General features: G+C 35.0%; 1 protein-coding gene across 1 annotated transcript; it reads left to right on the top strand.

Moving 5' to 3' along the window:
• Nucleotides 1-15,719: 15,719 nt before the first annotated feature.
• Nucleotides 15,720-23,327, top strand: LOC137407112 (E3 ubiquitin-protein ligase Arkadia-like). Its single transcript, XM_068093712.1, has 10 exons — nucleotides 15,720-15,746; nucleotides 16,482-16,669; nucleotides 18,049-18,296; nucleotides 18,743-18,840; nucleotides 18,927-19,028; nucleotides 19,192-19,403; nucleotides 19,765-19,869; nucleotides 19,957-20,104; nucleotides 20,488-20,768; nucleotides 23,198-23,327. The coding sequence occupies exons 1-10, from the start codon at nucleotides 15,720-15,722 to the stop codon at nucleotides 23,325-23,327; spliced, it is 1,539 nt and encodes a 512-aa protein (XP_067949813.1).
• Nucleotides 23,328-25,067: the final 1,740 nt, after the last annotated feature.

The following is a 25,067-nucleotide window of genomic DNA, read 5'->3' as shown; positions in this document are numbered from 1 at the left end:
ATCTGGTAATTACACAGAGATTGTCCATGACTTGAGTTTATGAGTCTGAATATCTACTCAGCTTTTAATTCCGACTGCAATGTGACTGCAGTCGGGTCTTCAATCAGTTTATGTCAGTAACTCACCCAATAGGAAGAAAAATCCTTCACACTAGTGGACCTTTACTAAATCTTCATTGTTTTTTGCAAACTGAACTAGTTTTAATACAGTTCCTGCACTTTTATTTAGTGTATTCAATTTATTTTTTGCTTGTTTGTCTAATTATCTATCACCATAGTTTTAATGTTTTAAATGCTGGAATAATCTACTTTTTCTGTGTAGATTGAGTCATTATATGTTTACTCTCTATTTTACAAATCTGTTAAGTACAAAATTACCCTGTGGATGTCAAATAGTGTATTGATATAATTATGATCTTTTATTAAATCCAATGTATTGTTCTAAATTGTTTACGCTGCAATGTTGGTGTTGTAACACTTCACACTGAGAGCGGAAAGAGACGGAGGTCTTTTTCAGTTGTCGAAATAGATTTGACCGGAATACCTGCTGTTGCTGCTGAGCTTGTTTATTTGACTGCATCAGACGAATAGATGGCTACACCTGTTGATAATACGATGGTGAGTGTGTGGCAGCGTATCTTTAGGTCGTAAATGTTGACCTCTGTAGTTTTATCTGTTGTTTCCGATGAATTCTGTCATACTGTGGAGAAACTAGGAGTATAAAGTTAATTACACTTACATGTTAACTCTAACCGATTTCGAATATCAAAATTTTCAAGTATTATATTCCTACACAATACATATGATATAAGGCAGGCTAATTTTAGAATAGTCCATCGTCAGTTATAATATCTCAATTAGGTTTCTATCAAGGGTTGTACAGAATCTAGCCATTTATGAGACGGGAATAATGTAGAGTCATTCGTGGTTGGTTGTAGTTAGCAATCTTTGTTGGCATGGTGAGTCACTTAAGTGACTCACCATGCCAACAAATATTATTATTATTAATCATGACAAGTGCTGTGAACTATTCATGCCGTAATCATTATCTTGCCGTAAAGAGATGTGAGAACTTTTTTGGGACTTAATTTTTCTTTTCAGGTTTATTAGTCCTTGCCTAGTATTATAGGCTTTTTATAATCTTTACGCATTTCAGTCGTCTTGTGTAAATAGTTTCATGTCTAGTTGCTTTTTCACCAGTTTCATTTTCGTCCATAAAACTTTTGTTTTGTATCATCCGCTTATATTTTATTACGAGTTGGAAGAGCTAAGACTTTCTCACCATTTATAAATCTAGAATTTCATCAAGTAGACATGTTGTGCTGCAATCTAGCAAATGTCAATGTATTTCAGTCATCACAAGAGCACCTGCCTGAGGTCTCTGCATCAGCTATACAGCGACCTAAACAAGCGGAGTCTACACTAGAACAACCGCTGACTTCACATAATAATACTTTATCACCCGTACACAACAGATTTTCTGGTGTCTCTCATAGTTCAACACGGTACGACATGCCAGAGCCTTACAGTCAAGTTGCTGGGTATGTTGTTTGACTCAATTTGTTGTGAATATACCTTAGGACACTTTAATTTTGCAGGTATTTAGTTTCGTGAGTGGCACACAGAATAAAACTTTGCTGCAACTTAATTTCGTCGCTCTGATGAGTGCGAAAATATAGTGATGTGGAAATAACTGCAGCGGAAAAAATATTAGATTCCTCAGGTCCAGTTTGCTAGTAACAAAAGATTTTCACTTTAGGACTAGTTTGTATTTGTAAACCGCAGGTAGAAATGTGTGGGTGAGAACGATAATTCCATTTGATCGATTGCTGCCATTTGTTTCTTGGCTATCAATGACGTTTAGGTCTCTTGGGCCGTGACTTTCACATGTCTTTCACACTCAATTCCCAAGAAAAAGAAATAGATAACAATTAACTTCTCAACCAGAACTGTAAAACATGGTTAAACCTGGTGAAGGTTGTTATTATTTTTGGTTGGTAATAAAATTCATCACTACAACAATTATTATTCAATTTTATGATTTCACCTACCAGACTTTCATCTTCATCAGTTACAAATTCGGTGACTAAATAGATATCATCATCTTCTTCATTTGTCTTGGCTTTTCCAAAACAAACTTGTTATCTTAATTTGCTTTGCCATGCTGCTCATTTGGTATTAGCTATACCGAGTTTACCAGAAATTTCCCAGTGAGCCCAACCACACCCGAAAATTACCTGCATTTCTAATATGACGATTCTATTGTGGATATCAATGAACAAAGCCATTTAATTTCGCGTTGTAATTCGTTCGTTATGATGGTTTAGTTTTGATCATGAGATTTTCTCGAGAGGATGACTCCGCGAAAATGCGAAAGTTAGATGACACAAATCCATAAGTGTCCTAGGGTGGATGCAAAATAGAACAGAGACGTTTAACTCTGCAACAAACGCAATAGCCGATATGATCAATAGTAACAATGGCGACTAATGATGTCATTTTGGCACATAGTTTTCTTCTGCGCTATTTAGCCCAACTAGTTTTTGTCAATTTTAATCTTGACACATCCTGCTGATCAAATCACTTAAAACATCAACAACAATTGCAAATGAGAGAAAGATATCATTAATTGATGATAAAATTTACTAAAACTTTTGTGTGAGGTAAACAAACTGTTACTTGAACAAAATAATTGGCAAATAAGAATATGTTTCAGCCACTATTGACCATTGAGTCTACTAAGTCAACTTGTCATGAATGTAATCTTTCTGCCATGTTTTCAACATTAACATGTATAAAGTGTGTTCTGTTCTCGCACTTTGATTCATTAGAGATGTCAGTCTAGAAGTTTCTGTAGGCACCTTGCAGACCAAGTGAGAGTTTGCTCAGTCTGATAAACTGAAACATGTTTCATTGTAGGCAACGACAGAATCGTGACCTGAGACCAATCCACCACTATTTAGCCAGCAGTCAGAGCCATTTTCAACCAGAGCGGTACTCCAATCCTAATCATGACCCAGTCTTGTACGCAGCTCCTCATCTTGGAAATCACACAAGTCTAATGCATCCTAATTATTCTCCTTTCCACTATCCCTACTACAGCCTTATTAGACCAGTCGCTAGCAATGATCATTGTGTGCATCATGGTTACTATGGTTACACTGAAGGTAAGTCAGTGGAGTATTTGTGTATGTACACTACGAGTTATATGACTGTATGAAATATCCACATTAACAATCATGCTGTTGAGTTTGAGGACATTTAACTAGCTTTAAGACTTGTTTTCTCTTGACTAACCTCTACCATTAAATAAACAGCAAAGATTCATGCTAATTAAGGCTTAAAAAAGTGTGAAGCGCCAAAAAATAAAAAACTTAGAGCAAATTTAATAGTGATTATGTATTTTTTTTGGTAGCTTTTTTTTTGAATATTTGTAAGAGCTTTTTACATGAAATCCTTCGGTAGTTAGCAAACTCTATTTCAATAACAAACATACAACTGGCTTACTCTTTAGCATTAGAAGGTGCTTTTAACCAACATAGCTAACATGAATGCCTCAATGCTGACATGAATGTACACCTTGATGCACTAAATGTTTATATCTCTATTGCAGGACCACATTATGAAAGTGGAGAACAGAATCAGAGACGCAGTCCTAGTCCACGAAGACCGCTTGTGGAGCTATTTCCTGGCTCTCATTCTTCAACACTGGTATGTCGTTGGAATGTCTGCTTTTCATCATTTTTGTCTTCGCTTCCAACCAGGTTAGGTGACATAGAAAATGGCTCTAATTGCAGCAGCAACAGGGTGCAAGATGGCCTACTGAAACTCACAGCTTAAATGACCAGAGTCAGCGTATGACTGCTGCCCACTCCTCTTCTCACGCTGCCCCACCTAGAGTATCTAGGCCTACTTCCATATGTTACACCGTTGTCTGTGTTCCTTTTTGTTGATGGGTTGTATTTACTAATGAGATTTCACAACTGCAAGGATACCTAACACTGTAGTTGAGTGTTCCTCACAGTTTTGTACTTGTTTAAATGAAGTAATATGTATTTTCAGGAACCATTACCCAGGCTGAGAGAGCACATCAGACCATGGCATCTTGTGCAGCACGAAAATGCATATGAATCTGATGACAGTCCAAGAAACAGTAGAGATAGATCATGGCATAGCCTTGATACAAGGAGGCAGAGGCATGAAAATCCTGACGATCCTTATAACCAGTCTGTACGTGAAACTGAGCAATCTTATACCAGAACAGAACCTTCAAGGTGAGGGTCTGTTTAATCTGATAAACTCATGAACAATGTAATTCATAGATGTGAGTTGAAGACTCACTATTCAAGTTTGTTTTTTAATAGCTTGAATAAAATAATTTGTTTGTGCGGATCCATCTTTTCACCCGGATTGTCTAGTTTGGAATTTTACAGCCAAGCAAAATTTCATAATGCATTTGTGTGTGCTAAATTAGAATAGCAAAACTAGAGATATGGTTATGTAAAGGCTGGCTGTTTCGTTATCGACCTTTTTTTCATCATTAAGGCATGCTTACTTAGTACTGACAACACATACTATTTATGATGTTACGAGCGGGTTTTGCCTTATCCCTGCAATAATTTTATGTGTGATATACAGAGAAGAGACTCTACAGAAGTCGCAACGACAGCATAGAGATGTGGAAAGCTTACCTGCAGAGCCTTTGAACCGCAGCCAAAACCATGTTGATCGTTCAGGGCCCTGGTATGTAGTATTTTCGATCATTTAACCATATTTGGTACACAACTTTTCGACTTTGCCCTTTTATTTTTACAGTTTTATGATTAACAGTGTCTCGAACAGGAGCTCAGTTTCAAGGCCATCCTTCACATCAAGACAGACAGTATTTGACAATCCAAACACTAATACCACAGCTGAAAGCACTCCTCCTATTGGCTACTTCAATGTTGGACAGATGCATATTACTATCAACCATGCTGTAAGCAGTGCAACCCTCTCTCTTTTGTTAATTACTTAACTAAACCATGTTACTCTATGTCAGTTGCATATTTACTCGTGTATTTAACTCTATTCATTAGACAATAATTTCATTTCAAACAGAAGTTATTTTCGAATAATGCCATCGAGAATCATAATATAAAAAAAGAGAAAAAGGCAAAAGTTAGCTACTAAAGTTATATAAATGGTTCGATATATAGAGATTAAACTACTTTTCTGTGCTAAGAAAACTGAAATTGCGTAGATGAATGTTAAAGCATTAGCCTAAAGCCTCAAACCTATTGTTAGATGTTGTATGTAATCTGTTCAAATTATTGGTAAACATTTAGTGTTATTGTGAAAAATAAAGACACAAACCATCACCAACTTTTATATCACCTTTTTCATCCATTTAGCCTCAGGCCTACCAGCCTGCTCAGCGAGGTCGGACCCGCAATCATCTGATGGGCCTTCTACACTCTTTCCATGTTCAACACCAGCAGCCCGTCCACCGAGCTCCAACCCAGCCTCCCTCGACGACTAATAACAGAAATATAGGTGCCTCGCAGAAGACGATAGATCGTATGACATTTGCTTATCGATATAGTCAGAGTGTCGCTAGTGAAAGTTATCAGTGCAGCTCAAACGAAAAGTGCACCATTTGCATCAGTGAATACAAGACAAGTGAACATGTTCGGTAAGTTACAGACTTTTATCACAACAGTAGCTTACAGATATGTGATCACCATTTAACACCTTGAAGTTTGGTCTAACATATAAAAACAGGAAACTAGATCATATTAACAAATTCTATTGACTGTGTAACCAGTATGTTATTAGAAAGTAATCTCCTGCCTGCAGACATTTTTTTTTTTTACTCCTGTATGAAATACCTTCAGTATTCCAGTGCTAACTTACAATTTAGTAATTCACTCAATTTAAAACTTTGCAACTGTAGTAATTAAAAATCAAACACAGAGGGTTAAAATTTTCTAAATACAGTGAAACATGGATAACTCGCCCTCGGATATAGCGAACACATGGTCAACTCGAATGGATTTGCTTGGTCCGTTCCCACGCAATGATAAATGGCTCTATATAACTCGAACTCAACACCGTTAATTCGAACTGCTTTTTGCCCAACGGCTACCGAAACGGTTGCTATCGCTTTAGAAAATCACTTTATTCCAAGCCATAGAGGTAAACCTCAATTTTTCGTAATTCATAAGCGTCGTTATTACCTCCATCAGCAAAATATTTTTGTTAAGGACTTTTCTAAAGGTTTGGTGAAATTTGATTTATACTGCTATACGATGAATAGCACGGGTCCGCCGGGTCACGCGCGCAAGGATTTTCGCCACGCACATACAAAACAAAAACAGCATGTTGTTTTTGTTTTGTATTTGCGTGGCGAAAATCCTTGAGTGCGTGACCCGGCTAGCCCGTGATGAATAGTTTTCCGACGTTGATTCCGTGTTGAATCAACGTCGGAATGTTGAATGTTTAAAACGTCTTAAAAATTGTTGTAATTAAACGTATACGTTGTCTTAGCTAAAAAAACTATTCATTGTTTGACCTAAACACAGAATACGTGTGTACATTCAATAAGTATCCATTCAAAAAGCGTGAGTGATATACAATGTACCGTAAAACCTCGTAAAACTTTTAATTGAACTGCCTCGAAGTGTTGCTCTTAACGAATCCCAGGTAAAGTAAGGTAATCTTTGCATAATCTTCAAGAAAAATCGGCAAAATTGATCGTGGGTAAAACGCTCAAAAGAAAAAGATGTCTTTTCTTTTGAGCATTTCAGCAACGATACAGTTTTGCCAATGTCAATCTAAAAAACTTCCTGGCAATAACATCACCTCAAACAACAAACCAATCTCAAGTGATAGAAAAATCTCTATACTTTTTGATAAAAACGTTTTAAACTTTACATTAGAAGCATTTAATTTGAAACAAGCCATTCGTGCTTTTGATTTATATTGTAGTTCGTATATGTACATGTATCTACTAATAAATAAGTAAATACATGGACTTTTGACAGTGCTTTGATAACTTGAACGCTCTGATAATTCGAACACTTTTGCTCGGTTCCTTGAAGTTTGAGTTATCCGAGTTTCACTGTATATGTAAACCAGAAGTGCATAAGTTTTCTCGAGCATTAGATAAATAGGGAAAACAACTCTTTGCTGATTTTATTTCACGGCTTCAAAGTGTTAAAACTTGCTTGTTAAATTTAATCACCATTATATATGATTCAAATTACATATTAAGTACATCGTTGTACCGTATATAAATTGTAGCTCTAATTTCTTAATTTTAAAATTTATCAGCTGACTTGCAGTTATTTTTATTTTCCATGCTTAGTATCGAGTACTTATTTGTGTCCAGTATTTATGTTTAGTTATCAATATCGAGTCATTATATATAAGTTTTTGCTACGGCCTTGAACTACATGTAGAGCATGGCATGGAAATATTGCACTGCCAGTTGCGTAAAGTCCTTCAGTTATCTCTGCATTTGTAATTGATATATATTCCTATTCACATGCCCACTTACCAAATAATTGAAACATATTGTGCAGGATTTCAAGAAGGCTTATTTGTTAGTTATTTTTACCAAGTTTATAAACTTGCTCACTGACGAAATTCTTGAAAAGGCTTATTTATGATCGAGTCTCATTAGACAGCTATAAGTTTCTGATTTGCAACCGCTCATTAAAAACACTTGCGTACAGGAAAACATAAAGCTTTGATAATCTTTAATTAATCATTGATTATAATGTACACCGCGTTATAGATAAAGGTTTCTTTGTAACAAAATTTACATTGCAATTATTTGGTATTAAAAGGTTCACCATGTCTTACTCCGCTGTGTTGTAGGTGCAAAATATGTGAAAATGTTCTTAAAAGCTTTTAAAAGCTCAAAAGCGAATAGTTAATCACAGCCATCATGAAAACGCCGTAGATTGGGATATTTTTATTTCAGTGACGTAATCTAATGTTTTGGTTATTGATTTGTTTTGGTTATTGGAATTTTTTTGCAAGTAAACCTTTTAGAATGCATATTTCTATATTTTTGCATTCGCACAAATATATTGATTATTCTACTTTTTTTGTAGACGACTACCTTGTCTTCACCTTTTCCATCGTGACTGTGTCGATCGGTGGCTTAATTCTAACAAGCGGTGTCCGATGTGTCGCGTTGATATTGAGGCGACTATACCAGAGGGAACTGGGATTTCTACTTAGTACACTTGCCATTTCTGACGTGTTGAGTTAACATTGAGGCAACTATACTAGAGGCAGCGGGAATTCCTACTTTGTACACTGGTCAATTCTGATGTGCCGTGTTGATACTGAGACGACTACAAAAGAGGAAGCAAGGGTCTCTGGTTAATACCTCGAGTACTGTTCATGACGGTTTTTAAATAACAAAAACTTGATATGTCTTATCTCAGTTTTTATATATATTGATATAATATTATTTTATTAAAGTGTATTTGAAATATAGTGAATTTTTCTGTGGTTGGTTTTTTTTCAACTAGTATTAGGTGCTCACTTTGCTTTAAGGTGCAATGATAAATGCATTTCTACGGGTTTCCAATTTCTCATATCATTTTCCATTTTTAAAATTGTAAAGTTTGATTGTGTGTAATAAGTTTTATCACAGTTACAGTGTTAGAAAAAACAGCATTGCACCAATATCTTGTAACTTTAATTTATACTGTTTACATGCATAGCATACTTTTTAGGACTTTGTGTTGTAAAATATAGATAGTACTTGTATAATCAAACAAACATTAGATATACCATAATGAGAGATCCTAGAATCATCAGATATGAGAAGAATTATTTGATAAACATGGCAGAGTTTCAGAATATTTATAATTATAAAGTTGTTTTCAAAAAACCTATAACTTGCGATTTTAAGCAGAAAAGGTCCCACACTGGTATGATTAGAAGCTTTCGTCGCATCGTTGTCACCCGCTTCCATTACACACATAAGTTAGCCTCTGAGCACAGTTGTAGTTTAGTTCTTGAACCTAGTCATTCGGGGCGTGGTATATCCACCCTTACACACTTAGAAGAAAAATTTCAAAAATTATTGAAACAGTCGTTCACAGATGCGCAGAAAGTTTGTTGTCAGTTTTGTTGACTAAAGGAGACGTTTTGACAAACTTTGTTTAAAATGATATGTTAAAGGTTTGCACTTGTTTAAAATTCATCTCACCAACATATTATCACTTATTGATTTGAAGCACCTCTGTAAACTCTAGATTGGATTGACACAGAAGGTAACACCGTGGGCCATAACAAAAAAGATGGCAACGAGATTCTTGATAAAGGTTTCAATATGAACAAACATTAAGAAGTCCATCAGTGAATATCAAATCATGATAAATGTAGCATGACAACTAAAAAACATTCAGTAAGACACTTCTACTGCCAAGAATCGTTGTAACTTGTGTTTGAAGGATAAGCTTGATATACAAGCTTTAGAGATCAAACTTGAGCTCTGTGTAGCACAAGTACCTTGAACAACTAGAAGGTTCTTTTATTATAACCAGTAAGGAATATGCACTGAAGTAAGGTAGTTTATTAAATCGTACTTAGTTTTCTGGTCAAAGTAATTTACTTTCCGGTATAATCCAAAAACTTCATTAAAAAATTTATTACTATTGTTATTTAAACTTTATTGATGATTTTCACGACTGCTGTCATTTGGCCTTTACTTAATTAAATTTAATAAAAAACATTTACTAGTGAATTATGAAAGATGTCTCAAATGAAAATGTAAAATTCGCTGTCATGTTTGACTATTTATTAAGGATTATCTTATAATTGTTAGCGGACAACTTTTGATATTATTGTTTCAATGTTGAATTGATATTAAATTGTCATGAAAAAATGCCTTTTCCTACATTTTCATCATAATTACTGCAACTTATGATGAGCAATTGCTTCATATTTGTTTAAACCATTAATCAAGGGAAGGTTTCATTCAAGGAGCCATGCATACAGCATCAGTTTGAAAACCTCATAACTGTTCATGCCATTCCTCTCTTTTATCAATTATCAGTTTTACTTCTCTAAACTCTCACCATGCCACTAGAATAATTTTTTTCTATTTCAGGAAACCCACAGATTTTAAAAGCACTCAATCCAATTATATAGAGCAGCCGTGCTATCTGGTCATCTGGTCTTTAAATGTAGTTCGTATTCAAACCAGCAGTGAAAGATGATGACAAGGCAAATAAAAGAAGTTTGAATTCCTGATTTATACAACACATGAATAAAATAATCACGAGCTAACTTTTCCCAGATATTATTTTACACGTAAAACTTGTTCGGTATTAAGAAGTTATGTTGTCTCTTCTCTATTTTATTATACAGTAAACAATATGCTGCGCTATAGTATATATAACTCTTTTTAGATGATTTGCCTTGGCTGGTTTTTCCATGGTAGTTGTGTTTTCCACCGACTTATTATTCAGTTTCAAAAATTATCCAATATAGTTTTAAAAAGGTTGTTATATACATACGAAATTTGAATAAAAGTAAAGTGAAATATATAAGGGCTTGTTAGCAATCAGCCAAAATACCATACACACAGAGGATTCTTGTTCAACTTGGAAATGACCCGGAAAAACGACAGTTTCTCTTAGTTTAGGACAGCTCTAACTTTTTTATCACTATTGGCGCTCTCTAGATATTGGTTCTTCATCTCTCCACTGTACTTATAAAGTTTGCTAGTACTTTTCCTTTAGTGTTCTGGTTTAGCTTAACAACATAACTTGTTTTCTTTTGTTTTCTTTCATGAGAAGGTTCCACAAGTACTCATTGTTGATGTCTCCTATTCTGCTTTCCATCATTTAACTATTTCTGGTCTTGCTTCACACCGTCTTTCCTTTCATTGCAAAGTTTCAGATTTACATTCCTTATGTTGATTCGCCTCTCTTTACCTGGCTCTTTAGCACACTTGTGGTAATCTTTTGTGGTGGTTCAGTACCTGTTGTTGCCGTGCTTTGATGTGTGTTTTATCATCAGCTTAGATATTAATACGATTAGCATGGTAATATCTTAACTTGCCAACTTTTACATGGTTTGCTTTCACCATGCCAGTTATAAAAATTATTTGTTCGAACAAACGACATGAAAAAGTACTTGATACCGTACTTTATTTACATGAAAACATGCCATAAAACCTTGTGAAACATTTTTCAATTTATTTTTGTGCTTCATAACAGTAAATATACCGGCCTACCATGCAGAAACTTAACTTGTTGTAATTATAGATTTAATAGAGTGAAAGTTTTATGAAGTCGAGGAAACACAAAATGAAGATATGAACACTCAGAAACATATCTGTATATCACATAAATGCTAAAAAGCACCAAGGGTCACACTTACCATAGCAGTAATGAGTAGTTTTACACTGCTATATATTAATAACATGAAGTGGTGTGGTGAACCTTTAAAGTATTTTTATGCAAAGAGTGGATGTTCATGTTAATATACTTTGGTTTGCTCATGTATGTCTGTATATTTTTTCATCGATATTTTTAACAATCATCAACAAAATTATGTCTTCACTACATTTCAAAAATGGTAGATGTAGTGTGTTGGTGTCAAAAAGTAGTAAACTATGTATGTTATGTGTGTGGAAGAATAAACACCACCATCCAGGCAATGTAACATGTTACATTGCCTGGATGACCAGTGTTTTATTAGAAACTAATCTCCTGCCAGCAGGCATTTTTAATTTCTACACTTGTATAAAATGCCTTCAGTATTTCAGTGGTATCTCACAAATTAGTAATACAATCAATTTAAAACTTTGGAATTACACAGTAATAAAACATCAAGCACAAAGGATTAAAATCTCGTAATTTTTCAGAAACGAGAAAAGGGTAAAAGCAAAACAAAACTAGGCCAGAGAGTTTTCTCGAGAATAACACAAGACGTGAAAACAACTTCTTGGTTAATTTTACGCCAAGGCTTTAAAGTGCTAAAACTTGTCTGCTAGACTTAATTACCATTATGATTGATTTAAATTACATCATTTTAAAACCTTGCAACTGACATAGGCAGTTGTTGTTCATTTCTACGTTTATCTTTGTTTACCCAAAAAGCTACTTTACGTTTTATATCATTCATTTATACTAATCAAAGCATTCTTGCTTCAAAAGAAATGTCACATGACAATTTGAAACTTCACTAAGTGCCTTTTACTGATTGGTCTACATTCGATGCAATTATCCTTTTCAAAAGCTGCCAACTACACAATTTTACCGCTGCCTACACAATACTTAATACAAGTGTTTGTAAAATTGAGCTGATATCATATTTTTTGAGCATTTACGATTTAAAATATTTCATTAATTACTTTAGTTATATTTGAACAATTTTGATACAAAAATAAACAGTTACCGGGTAACTTAATCCTAAAAATGGCGGATTTTTGCAATAGCGATGCAATGTTACCTGTATGAACAGACAGATGCATGCAGACTAGCAACTATGGCCCTCACAACGGATTTAAACTCCTATTGACATCTTCAAGCATGGTTTCCAGTAAACAACTTGATAATTTTGAGAGCGGTGCACCTGTCTGCATATGCAGATAGATTGAAGAATGTTGCTATCATCAAACAGGAAGAACGTGTAATTTGTAGAACTTTGATCAAGATGTGGTTGCTTTAGAGATGGCCTCTCATAAAATATGTTATGACGAGTATATCTGCGTAATTCTCGATAGTCTAGGCAAGTCAGTCCCTTCCTTCCTTCAATAGCTGAAAAAACATGTGCATTGTGTCAATTATGTAGTAGCTGCCTACATGTATATGGAAAGAGGCAACGATACAACTTGCCACTGCACCATTTCAATCTTTACACGGTTGGATACTGGGTAAGAAAAACGATGAGTATGCAATAAAGTGTCATACGAGAATCATCACCCCACCTGATATTCTACCAGCAGTTCTATGGAAGTGTTAAAAATATAGGTGGCGAGTAAACTGATGCGTCGGTATCATGGCGTCGGTATCACGGTACACAGAGCTTTGCACATGCACTACATCAAAACTGAAGCAGGTGTAGAAGAGGATGTCGATAGTGAGGACAATGACTAAAAACTCAGCATATTGAGCAAATAGTTAGGATATGCGATATTTTGAAATATCCCAACTCGTTTTGTAAGACTGTTGATATTAGCTACTAATAATACTACTGATAATAATGCTAAAAATAATCACCAATTATTATCTTCGATGATTCATCAGTGTCAGGCTATAAAGCATAATTATACTGTTTTGAATTTTTGTGTACAGTAAAACTGCTAAACCATGTACAATTATATACACATGTACACATACGCATTGACAAGTATATAGTTTACATGTGCGAGCAACAATCGTAGGATATGGAATCTTCGAAAACAGATAAAAGATGAATTTTCACTTCACCGCTGAGATCTTCAATTACTGCAAAATAATTATGATGAAAAGTTGCAATCTGATGCTTCTAAGGAAGAAATCTCATTTACAGGGGGGATAAGTCCTAAAAACATTACTTTTGTCAAAATTCTCGTACAAGTAGGAATGGCAGCTGCGGGAACACTTGAGTTTTAAATTCTGCATACTAAAACTAGTCAAAGTCACTGCTGAAAGTGCCTCTGAAAAGAGGCCAATGGAAATGCGAGATAAACTGCATTGGCCAACAGCCTATAACAGTAATGAGTAATTACACTGCTATATATTAATAACATGAAGTAGTGTGTTGAACTTTTAAAGTATTTTTATGCAAAGAGTTGATGTTCATGTTAATATACTTTGGTTTGCACATGTATGTCTTTATAATTTTTCATCGATATTTTTAATAATCGTCAACCAAATTATGTTTTCACTACATTCCAAAAATGGTAGATGTAGTATGTTGGTGTCACAAAATAGTAAACTATGTTTGTTATGTGTGTGGAAGATGTCAATAATCTGACACTTCACAATTTCAAAGTGATATGTTTCAAAAGTTTCAACTTCACTAACGATTATATGACAATGTACAATTTTAAAGTAAGACAGCAGTGTTGTCTGTCTGTCTGTTTATGAAATATCTACGTTGCCTAATAAAAAGTATTTGATGAAAGCTTACTGCAAACATGATTAATATGTTTGGACCGTGTAAGATCATAACTTATGACAAAGCCGATTCATTTCTTTGATCTACTTCATAACTGAATGTTATCTCCCTCATAGAAGTTCAAAAATACAGTATTCACATTGAGATAAGAGATTAACAATGTGTAACTTTTGCATAATGATCTTCATATGATTGGTGGTACACCACTAAAGAATATTATTGATATCAGAATCAACTTCTCGTTTTAGCAAGGTGATGCAGTTGTTTCTTCGGATGAAAACAGTGTATCATGAAATCAGTGTATGCATACAAGGTAGTGGAAAACATATTGTAAGGAAGTTGTTTATGTACATTAGAAAGAGTGTAGGAGTAAGACTACATATTACCTGTAGCAGGTATAGTTTCACCTGACCTAACTTGGTTGAGGCGCAGACGCAAATAAGGCTGGATGCACCTTCTAACACCACCAATGGTTCTTGTATGAGTAAAAACACTGACCCACTGATCATAAAGCACTATACTAACCACCTATTACTTTTTCAGGTTAGAGTCATGGTATGAATATTATTGTTTTATCATCACTCGACGCATTTTCATGAAAAAAAGCGGATAGTTTTTCATAAAAGCACATTTTATGGCATTGCTTGCTCTTTGGGTTATGTTTGCTTAGTCAGGTAGTATGCAGAGACACCAAATGAAAGTTTAGGAAATATTTAAGGAATCACACATTCCCAGACTGACAGTTCTGTAGACAAATTATGAAAAATCTAAAGCATTTTGGCTGAAGCTAGGAGAACAGTGCAGACGCTTAAAGACTTTTACGAGTCATGTGTAATTTTTGTTCTCAACTCAACTGTATCTCATTTTAAGGCTCCATAAGTGTAACAACTTCTCTGGATTTATTTGGATTAAAATATAGCTAAAGTTTATCCTTCTTATGTTTTCAAGTCATTTTCTCTCCTATTCTCTATTGGTACCTATTGTTGATTGTCTTTGTCTGTTAGCTAGACATTGGTAGTTATCTGGTAATTACACAGAGATTGTCCATGACTTGAGTTTATGAGTTTGAATATCTACTCAGCTTTTAATTCCGACTGCAATGTTTATGTCAGTAACTCCTGACTCCAGTAACTTCCAATAGGAAGAAAAATCCTTCACACTAGTGGACCTTTACTAAATCTTCATTGTTTTTTGCAAACTGAACTAGTTTTAATACAGTTCCTGCACTTTTATTTAGTGTATTCAATTTATTTTTTGCTTGTTTGTCTATTTATCTATCACCATAGTTTTAATGTTTTAAATGCTGGAATAATCTACTTTTTCTGTGTAGATTGAGTCATTATATGTTTACTCTCTATTTTACAAATCTGTCAAGTACAAAATTACCCTGTGGATGTCAAATAGTGTATTGATATAATTATGATCTTTTATTAAATCCAATGTATTGTTCTAAATTGTTTACGCTGCAATGTTGGTGTTGTAACACTTCACACTGAGAGCGGAAAGAGACGGAGGTCTTTTTCAGTTGTCGAAATAGATTTGACCGGAATACCTGCTGTTGCTGCTGAGCTTGTTTATTTGACTGCATCAGACGAATAGATGGCTACACCTGTTGATAATACGATGGTGAGTGTATGGCAGCGTATATTTAGGTCGTAAATGTTGACCTTTGCAGTTTTATCTGTTGTTTCCGATGAATTCTGTCATACTGTGGAGAAACTAGGAGTATAAAGTTAATTACACTTACATGTTAACTCTAACCGATTTCGAATATCAAAATTTTCAAGTATTATATTCCTACACAATATGTATGATATAAGGCAGGCTAATTTTAGAATAGTCAATCGTCAGTTATAATATCTCAATTAGGTTTCTATCAAGTGTTGTACAGAATCTAGTCATTTATGAGACGGGAATAATGTAGAGTCATTCGTGGTTGGTTGTAGTTAGCAATATTTGTTGGCATGGTGAGTCACTTAAGTGACTCACCATGCCAACAAATATTATTATTATTAATCATGACAAGTGCTGTGAACTATTCATGCCGTAATCATTATCTTGCCGTAAAGAGATGTGAGAACTTTTTTGGGACTTAATTTTTCTTTTCAGGTTTATTAGTTCTTGCCTAGTATTATCGGATTTTTATAATCTTTACGCATTTCAGTCGTCTTGTGTAAATAGTTTCATGTCTAGTTGCTTTTTCACCAGTTTCATTTTCGTCCATAAAACTTTTGTTTTGTATCATCCGCTTATATTTTATTACGAGTTGGAAGAGCTAAGACTTTCTCACCATTTATAAATCTAGAATTTCATCAAGTAGACATGTTGTGCTGCAATCTAGCAAATGTCAATGTATTTCAGTCATCACAAGAGCACCTGCCTGAGGTCTCTGCATCAGCTATACAGCGACCTGAACAAGCGGAGTCTACACTAGAACAACCGCTGACTTCACATAATAATACTTTATCACCCGTACACAACAGATTTTCTGGTGTCTCTCATAGTTCAACACGGTACGACACGCCAGAGCCTTACAGTCAAGTTGCTGGGTATGTTGTTTGACTCAATTTGTTGTGAATATACCTTAGGACACTTTAATTTTGCAGGTATTTAGTTTCGTGAATGGCACACAGAATAAAACTTTGCTGCAACTTAATTTCGTTGCTCTGATGAGTGCGAAAATATAGTGATGTGGAAATAACTGCAGCGGAAAAAAATATTAGATTCCTCAGGTCCAGTTTGCTAGTAACAAAAGATTTTCACTTTAGGACTAGTTTGTATTTGTAAACCGCAGGTAGAAATGTGTGGGTGAGAACGATAATTCCATTTGATCGATTGCTGCCATTTGTTTCTTGGCTATCAATGACGTTTAGGTCTCTTGGGCCGTGACTTTCACATGTATTTCACACTCAATTCCCAAGAAAAAGAAGTAGATAACAACTAACTTCTCAACCAGAACTGTAAAACATGGTTAAACCTTGTGAAGGTTGTTATTATTTTTGGTTGGTAATAAAATTCATCACTACAACAATTATTATTCAATTTTATGATTTCACCTACCAGACTTTCATCTTCATCAGTTACAAATTCGGTGACTAAATAGATATCATCATCTTCTTCATTTGTCTTGGCTTTTCCAAAACAAACTTGTTATCTTAATTTGCTTTGCCATGCTGCTCATTTGGTATTAGCTATACCGAGTTTACCAGAAATTTCCCAGTGAGCCCAACCACACCCGAAAATTACCTGCATTTCTAATATGACGATTCTATTGTGTATATCAATGAACAAAGCCATTTAATTTCGCGTTGTAATTCGTTCATTATGATGGTTTAGTTTCGATCATGAGATTTTCTCGAGAGGATGACTCCGCGAAAATGCGAAAGTTAGATGACACGAATGCATAAGTGTCCTAGGGTGGATGCAAAATAGAACAGAGACGTTTAACTCTGCAACAAACGCAATAGCCGATATGATCAATAGTAACAATGGCGACTAATGATGTCATTTTGGCACATAGTTTTCTTCTGCGCTATTTAGCCCAACTAGTTTTTGTCAATTTTAATCTTGACACATCCTGCTGATCAAATCACTTAAAACATCAACAACAATTGCAAATGAGAGAAAGATATCATTAATTGATGATAAAATTTACTAAAAATTTTGTGTGAGGTAAACAAACTGTTACTTGAACAAAATAATTGGCAAATAAGAATATGTTTCAGCCACTATTGACCATTGAGTCTACTAAGTCAACTTGTCATGAATGTAATCTTTCTGCCATGTTTTCAACATTAACATGTATAAAGTGTGTTCTGTTCTCGCACTTTGATTCATTAGAGATGTCAGTCTAGAAGTTTCTGTAGGCACCTTGCAGACCAAGTGAGAGTTTGCTCAATCTGATAAACTGAAACATGTGTCATTGTAGGCAACGACAGAATCGTGACCTGAGATCAATCCACCACTATTTAGCCAGCAGTCAGAGCCATTTTCAACCAGAGCGGTACTCCAATCCTAATCATGACCCAGTCTTGTACGCAGCTCCTCATCTTGGAAATCACACAAGTCTAATGCATCCTAATTATTCTCCTTTCCATTATCCCTACTACAGCCTTATTAGACCAGTCGCTAGCAATGATCATTGTGTGCACCATGGTTACTACAGTTACACTGAAGGTAAGTCAGTGGAGTATTTGTGTATGTACACTACGAGTTATATGACTGTATGAAATACCCACATTAACAATCATGCTGTTGAGTTTGAGGACATTTAACTAGCTTTAAGACTTGTCTTCTCTTGACTAACCTCTACCATTAAATAAACAACAAAGATTCGTGCTAATTAAGGCTTATAAAAGTGTGAAGCGCCAAAAAATAAAAAACTTAGAGCAAATTTAATAGTTATTATGTATTTTTTCTGGTAGCTTTTTTTTTGAATATTTGTAAGAGCTTTTTACATGAAATCCTTCGGTAGTTAGCAAACTCTATTTCAATAACAAACATACAACTGGCTTACTCTTTAGCATTAGAAGGTGCTTTTAACCAACATAGCTAACATGAATGCCTCAATGCTGACATGAATGTACACCTTGATGCACTAAATGTTTATATCTCTATTGCAGGACCACATTATGAAAGTGGAGAACAGAATCATAGACGCAGTCCTAGTCCACGAAGACCGCTTGTGGAGCTATTTCCTGGCTCTCAGTCTTCAACACTGGTATGTCGTTGGAATGTCTGCTGTTCATCAATTTTGTCTTCGCTTCCAACCAGGTTAGGTGACAGAGAAAATGGCTCTAATTGCAGCAGCAACAGGGTGCAAGATGGCCTACTGAAACTCACAGCTTAAATGACCAGAGTCAGCGTATGACTGCTGCCCACTCCTCTTCTCATGCTGCCCCACCTAGAGTATCTAGGCCTACTTCCATATGTTACACCGTTGTCTGTGTTCCTTTTTGTTGATGGGTTGTATTTACTAATGAGATTTCACAACTGCAAGGATACCTAACACTGTAGTTGAGTGTTCCTCACAGTTTTGTACTTGTTTAAATGAAGTAATATGTATTTTCAGGAACCATTACCCAGGCTGAGAGAGCACATCAGACCATGGCATCTTGTGCAGCACGAAAATGCATATGAATCTGATGACAGTCCAAGAAACAGTAGAGATAGATCATGGCATAGCCTTGATATAAGGAGGCAGAGGCATGAAAATCCTGACGATCCTTATAACCAGTCTGTACTTGAAACTGAGCAATCTTATACCAGAACAGAACCTACAAGGTGAGGGTCTGTTTAATCTGATAAACTCATGAACAATGTAATTCATAGATGTGAGTTGAAGACTCACTATTCAAGTTTGTTTTTTAATAGCTCGAATAAAATAATTTGTGCGGATCCATCTTTTCACCCGGATTGTCTAGTTTGGATTTTTACAGCCAAGCAAAATTTCATAATGCATTTGTGTGTGCTAAGTTAGAATAGCAAAACTAGAGATATGGTTATGTAAAGGCTGGCTGTTTCGTTATCGACCTTTTTTTTCATCATTAAGGCATGCTTACTTAGTACTGACAGCACATACTATTTATGATGTTACGAGCGGGTTTTGCCTTATCCCTGCAATAATTTTATGTGTGATATACAGAGAAGAGACTCTACAGGAGTCGCAACGACAGCATAGAGATGTGGAAAGCTCACCTGCAGAGCCTTTGAATCGCAGCCAAAACCATGTTGATCGTTCAGGGCCCTGGTATGTAATATTTTCGATCATTTAACCATAATTGGTACACAACTTTTCGACTTTGCCCTTTCATGTTTACAGTTTTATGATTAACAGTGTCTCGAACAGGAGCTCAGTTTCAAGGCCATCCTTCACATCAAGACAGACAGTATTTGACAATCCAAACACTAATACCACAGCTGAAAGCACTCCTCCTATTGGCTACTTCAATGTTGGACAGATGCATATTACTATCAACCATGCTGTAAGCAGTGCAACCCTCTCTCTTTTGTTAATTACTTAACTAAACCATGTTACTCTATGTCAGTTGCATATTTACTCGTGTATTTAACTCTATTCATTGGACAATAATTTCATTTCAAACAGAAGTTATTTTCGAATAATGCCATCGAGAATCATAATATAAAAAAAGAAAAAACTAACTTAAACTTAAACTTAAACTACTTTTCTGTACTAAGAAAACTGAAATTGCGTAGATGAATGTTAAAGCATTAGCCTAAAGCCTTAAACCTATTGTTAGATGTTGTATGTAATCTGTTCAAATGATTGGTAAACATTTAGCGTTATTGTGAAAAATAAAGACACAAACCATCACCAACTTTTATATCACCTTTTTCATCCATTTAGCCTCAGGCCTACCAGCCTGCTCAGCGAGGTCAGACCCGCAATCATCTGATGGGCCTTCTACACTCTTTCCATGTTCAACACCAGCAGCCCGTCCACCGAGCTCCAACCCAGCCTCCCTCGACGACTAATAACAGAAATATAGGTGCCTCGCAGAAGACGATAGATCGTATGACATTTGCTTATCGATATAGTCAGAGTGTCGCTAGTGAAAGTGATCAGTGCAGCTCAAACGAAAAGTGCACCATTTGCATCAGTGAATACAAGACAAGTGAACATGTTCGGTAAGATACAGACTTTTATCACAACAGTAGCTTACAGATATGTGATCACCATTTAACACCTTGAAGTTTGGTCTAACATATAAAAACAGGAAACTAGATCATATTAACAAATTCTATTGACTGTGTAACCAGTATGTTATTAGAAAGTAATCTCCTGCCTGCAGACATTTTTAATTTTTACACCTGTATGAAATACCTTCAGTATTCCAGTGCTAACTCACAATTTAGTAAGTCACTCAATTTAAAACTTTGCAACTGTACTAATTAAAAATCAAACACAGAGGGTTAAAATTTTCTAAATACAGTGAAACATGGATAACTCGCCCTCGGATAAAGCGAACACATGGTCAACTCGAATGGATTTGCTTGGTCCGTTCCCACGCAATGATAAATGGCTCTATATAACTCGAACTCAACACCGTTAATTCGAACTGCTTTTTGCCCAACGGCTACCGAAACGGTTGCTATCGCTGTAGAAAATCACTTTATTCCAAGCCATAGAAGTAAACCTCAATTTTTCGTAATTCATAAGCGTTTTTATTACCTCCATCGGCAAAATATTTTTGTCAAGGACTTTTCTAAAGGTTTGGTGAAATTTGATTTATACTGCTATACGATGAATAGCACGGGTCCGCCGGGTCACGCGCGCAAGGATTTTCGCCACGCACATACAAAACAAAAACAGCATGTTGTTTTTGTTTTGTATTTGCGTGGCAAAAATCCTTGAGTGCGTGACCCGGCTAGCCCGTGATGAATAGTTTTCGGACGTTGATTCCGTGTTGAATCAACGTCGGGATGTTGAATGTTTAAAACGTCTTAAAAATTGTTGTAATTAAACGTATACGTTGTCTTAGCTAAAAAAACTATTCATTGTTTGACCTAAACACAGAATACGTGTGTACATTCAATAAGTATCCATTCAAAAAGCGTGAGTGATATACAATGTACCGTAAAACCTCGTAAAACTTTTAATTGAACTGCCTCGAAGTGTTGCTCTTAACGAATCCCAGGTAAAGTAAGGTAATCTTTGCATAAACTTCAAGAAAAATCGGCAAAATTGATCGTGGGTAAAACGCTCAAAAGAAAAAGATGTCTTTTCTTTTGAGCATTTCAGCAACGATACAGTTTTGCCAATGTCAATCTAAAAAACTTCCTGGCAATAACATCACCTCAAACAACAAACCAATCTCAAGTGATAGAAAAATCTCTATACTTTTTGATAACAACGTTTTAAACTTTACATTAGAAGCATTTAATTTGAAACAAGCCACTCGTGCTTTTGATTTATATTGTAGTTCGTATATGTACATGTATCTACTAATAAATAAGTAAATACATGGACTTGTGACAGTGCTTTGATAACTTGAACGCTCTGATAATTCGAACACTTTTGCTCGGTTCCTTGAAGTTTGAGTTATCCGAGTTTCACTGTATATGTAAACCAGAAGTGCATAAGTTTTCTCGAGCATTAGATAAATAGGGAAAACAACTCTTTGCTGATTTTATCTCACGGCTTCAAAGGGTTAAAACTTGCTTGTTAAATTTAATCACCATTATATATGATTCAAATTACATATTAAGTACATCGTTGTACCGTATATAAATTGTAGCTCTAATTTCTTAATTTTAAAATTTATCAGCTGACTTGCAGTTATTTTTATTTTCCATGCTTAGTATCGAGTACTTATTTGTGTCCAGTATTTATGTTTAGTTATCAATATCGAGTCATTATATATAAGTTTTTGCTACGGCCTTGAACTACATGTAGAGCATGGCATGGAAATATTGCACTGCCAGTTGCGTAAAGTCCTTCAGTTATCTCTGCATTTGTAATTGATATATATTCCTATTCACATGCCCACTTACCAAATAATTGAAACATATTGTGCAGGATTTCAAGAAGGCTTATTTGTTAGTTATTTTTACCAAGTTTATGAACTTGCTCACTGACGAAATTCTTGAAAAGGCTTATTTATGATCGAGTCTCATTAGACAGCTATAAGTTTCTGATTTGCAACCGCTCATTAAAAACTCTCGCGTACAGGAAAACATGAAGCTTTGATAATCTTTAATTAATCCTTGATTATAATGTACACTGCGTTATAGATAAAGGTTTCTTTGCAACAAAATTCACATTGCAGTTATTTGGGATTAAAAGGTTCACCATGTCTTACTCCGCTGTGTTGTAGGTGCAAAATATGTGAAAATGTTCTTAAAAGCTTTTAAAAGCTCAAAAGCGAATAGTTAATCACAGCCATCATGAAAACGCCGTAGATTGGGATATTTTTATTTCAGTGACGTAATCTAATGTTTTGGTTATTGATTTTGTTTTGGTTATTGGATTTTTTTTGCAAGTAAACCTTTTAGAATGCATATTTCTATATTTTTGCATTCGCACAAATATATTGATTATTCTACTTTTTTTGTAGACGACTACCTTGTCTTCACCTTTTCCATCGTGACTGTGTCGATCGGTGGCTTAATTCTAACAAGCGGTGTCCGATGTGTCGCGTTGATATTGAGGCGACTATACCAGAGGGAACTGGGATTTCTACTTAGTACACTTGTCAGTTCTGATGTGTTTAACTAACATTTAGTCAACTATACTAGAGGCGGCTGGAACTTCTACTTAGTAAACTTGTCAGTTCTGATGTGCCGCATTGATACTGAGGCGACTATACCAGAGGGAACTGGGATTCCTACTTAGTACCCTTGCCAGTTCTGACGTGTCGAGTTAACATTGAGGCAACTATACTAGAGGCAGCGGGAATTTCTACTTAGTACACTGGTCAATTATGATGTTCCGTGTTGATACTGAGACGACTACAAAAGAGGAAGCAAGGGTCTCTGGTTAATACCTCGAGTACTGTTCATGACGGTTTTTAAATAACAAAAACTTGATATGTCTTATCTCAGTTTTATATATATTGATATAATATTATTTCATTAAAGTGTATTTGAAATATAGTGAATTTTTCTGTGGTTGGTTTTTTTTCAACTAGTATTAGGTGCTCACTTTGCTTTAAGGTGCAATGATAAATGCATTTCTACGGGTTTCCAATTTCGCATATCATTTTCCACTTTTAAAATTGTAGAGTTTGATTGTGTGTAATAAGTTTTATCACAGTTACAGTGTTAGAAAAAAACAGCATTGCACCAATATCTTGCAACTTTAATTTATACTGTTTACATGCATAGCATACTTTTTAGGACTTTGTGTTGTAAAATATAGATAGTACTTGTATAATCAAACAAACATTAGATATACCATAATGAGAGATCCTACAATCATCAGATATGAGAAGAATTATTTGATAAACATGGCAGAGTTTCAGAATATTTATAATTATAAAGTTGTTTTCAAAAAACCTATAACTTGCGATTTTAAGCAGAAAAGGTCCCACACTGGTATGATTAGAAGCTTTCGTCGCATCGTTGTCACCCGCTTCCATTACACACATAAGTTAGCCTCTGAGCACAGTTGTAGTTTAGTTCTTGAACCTAGTCATTCGGGTATGGTATATCCACATTTACACACTTAGAAGCAAAATTTCAAAAATTATTGAAACAGTCGTTCACAGATGCACAGAAAGTTTGTTGTCAGTTTTGTTGACTAAAGGAGACGTTTTGACAAACTTTGTTTAAATGATATGTTAAAGGTTTGCACTTGTTTAAAATTCATCTCACCAACATATCATCACTTATTGATTTGAAGCACCTCTGTAAACTCTAGATTGGATTGACACAGAAGGTAACACCGTGGGCCATAACAAAAAGGATGGAAACGAGATTTTTGACAAAGGTTTCAGTATGAACAAACATTAAGAAGTCTTCAGTGAATATAAATTCATGATAAATGTAGCATGACAACTAAAAAACATTCAGTAAGACACTTCTACTGCCAAGAATCGTTGTAACTTGTGTTTGAAGGATAAGCTTGATATACAAGCTTTAGAGATCAAGCTTGAGCTCTGTGTAGCACAAGTACCTTGAACAACCAAAAGGTTCTTTTATTAAGACCAGTAAGGAATGTGCACTGAAGTAAGGTAGTTTATTAAATCGTACTTAGTTTTCTGGTCAAAGTAATTTACTTTCCGGTATAATCCAAAAACTTCATTAAAAAATTTATTACTATTGTTATTTAAACTTTATTGATGATTTTCAAGACTGCTGTCATTTGGCCTTTACTTAATTAAATTTAATAAAAAACATTTACTAGTGAATTAAGAAAAATGTTTCAAATGAAAATGTAAAATTCGCTGTCATGTTTGACTATTTATTAAGGATTATCTTATAATT

Source organism: Watersipora subatra, chromosome 10, assembly GCF_963576615.1.
Source record: "Watersipora subatra chromosome 10, tzWatSuba1.1, whole genome shotgun sequence".
Taxonomy (NCBI): Eukaryota; Metazoa; Bryozoa; class Gymnolaemata; order Cheilostomatida; family Watersiporidae; genus Watersipora; species Watersipora subatra.
This window is presented reverse-complemented; position numbering and strand designations above follow the sequence as displayed.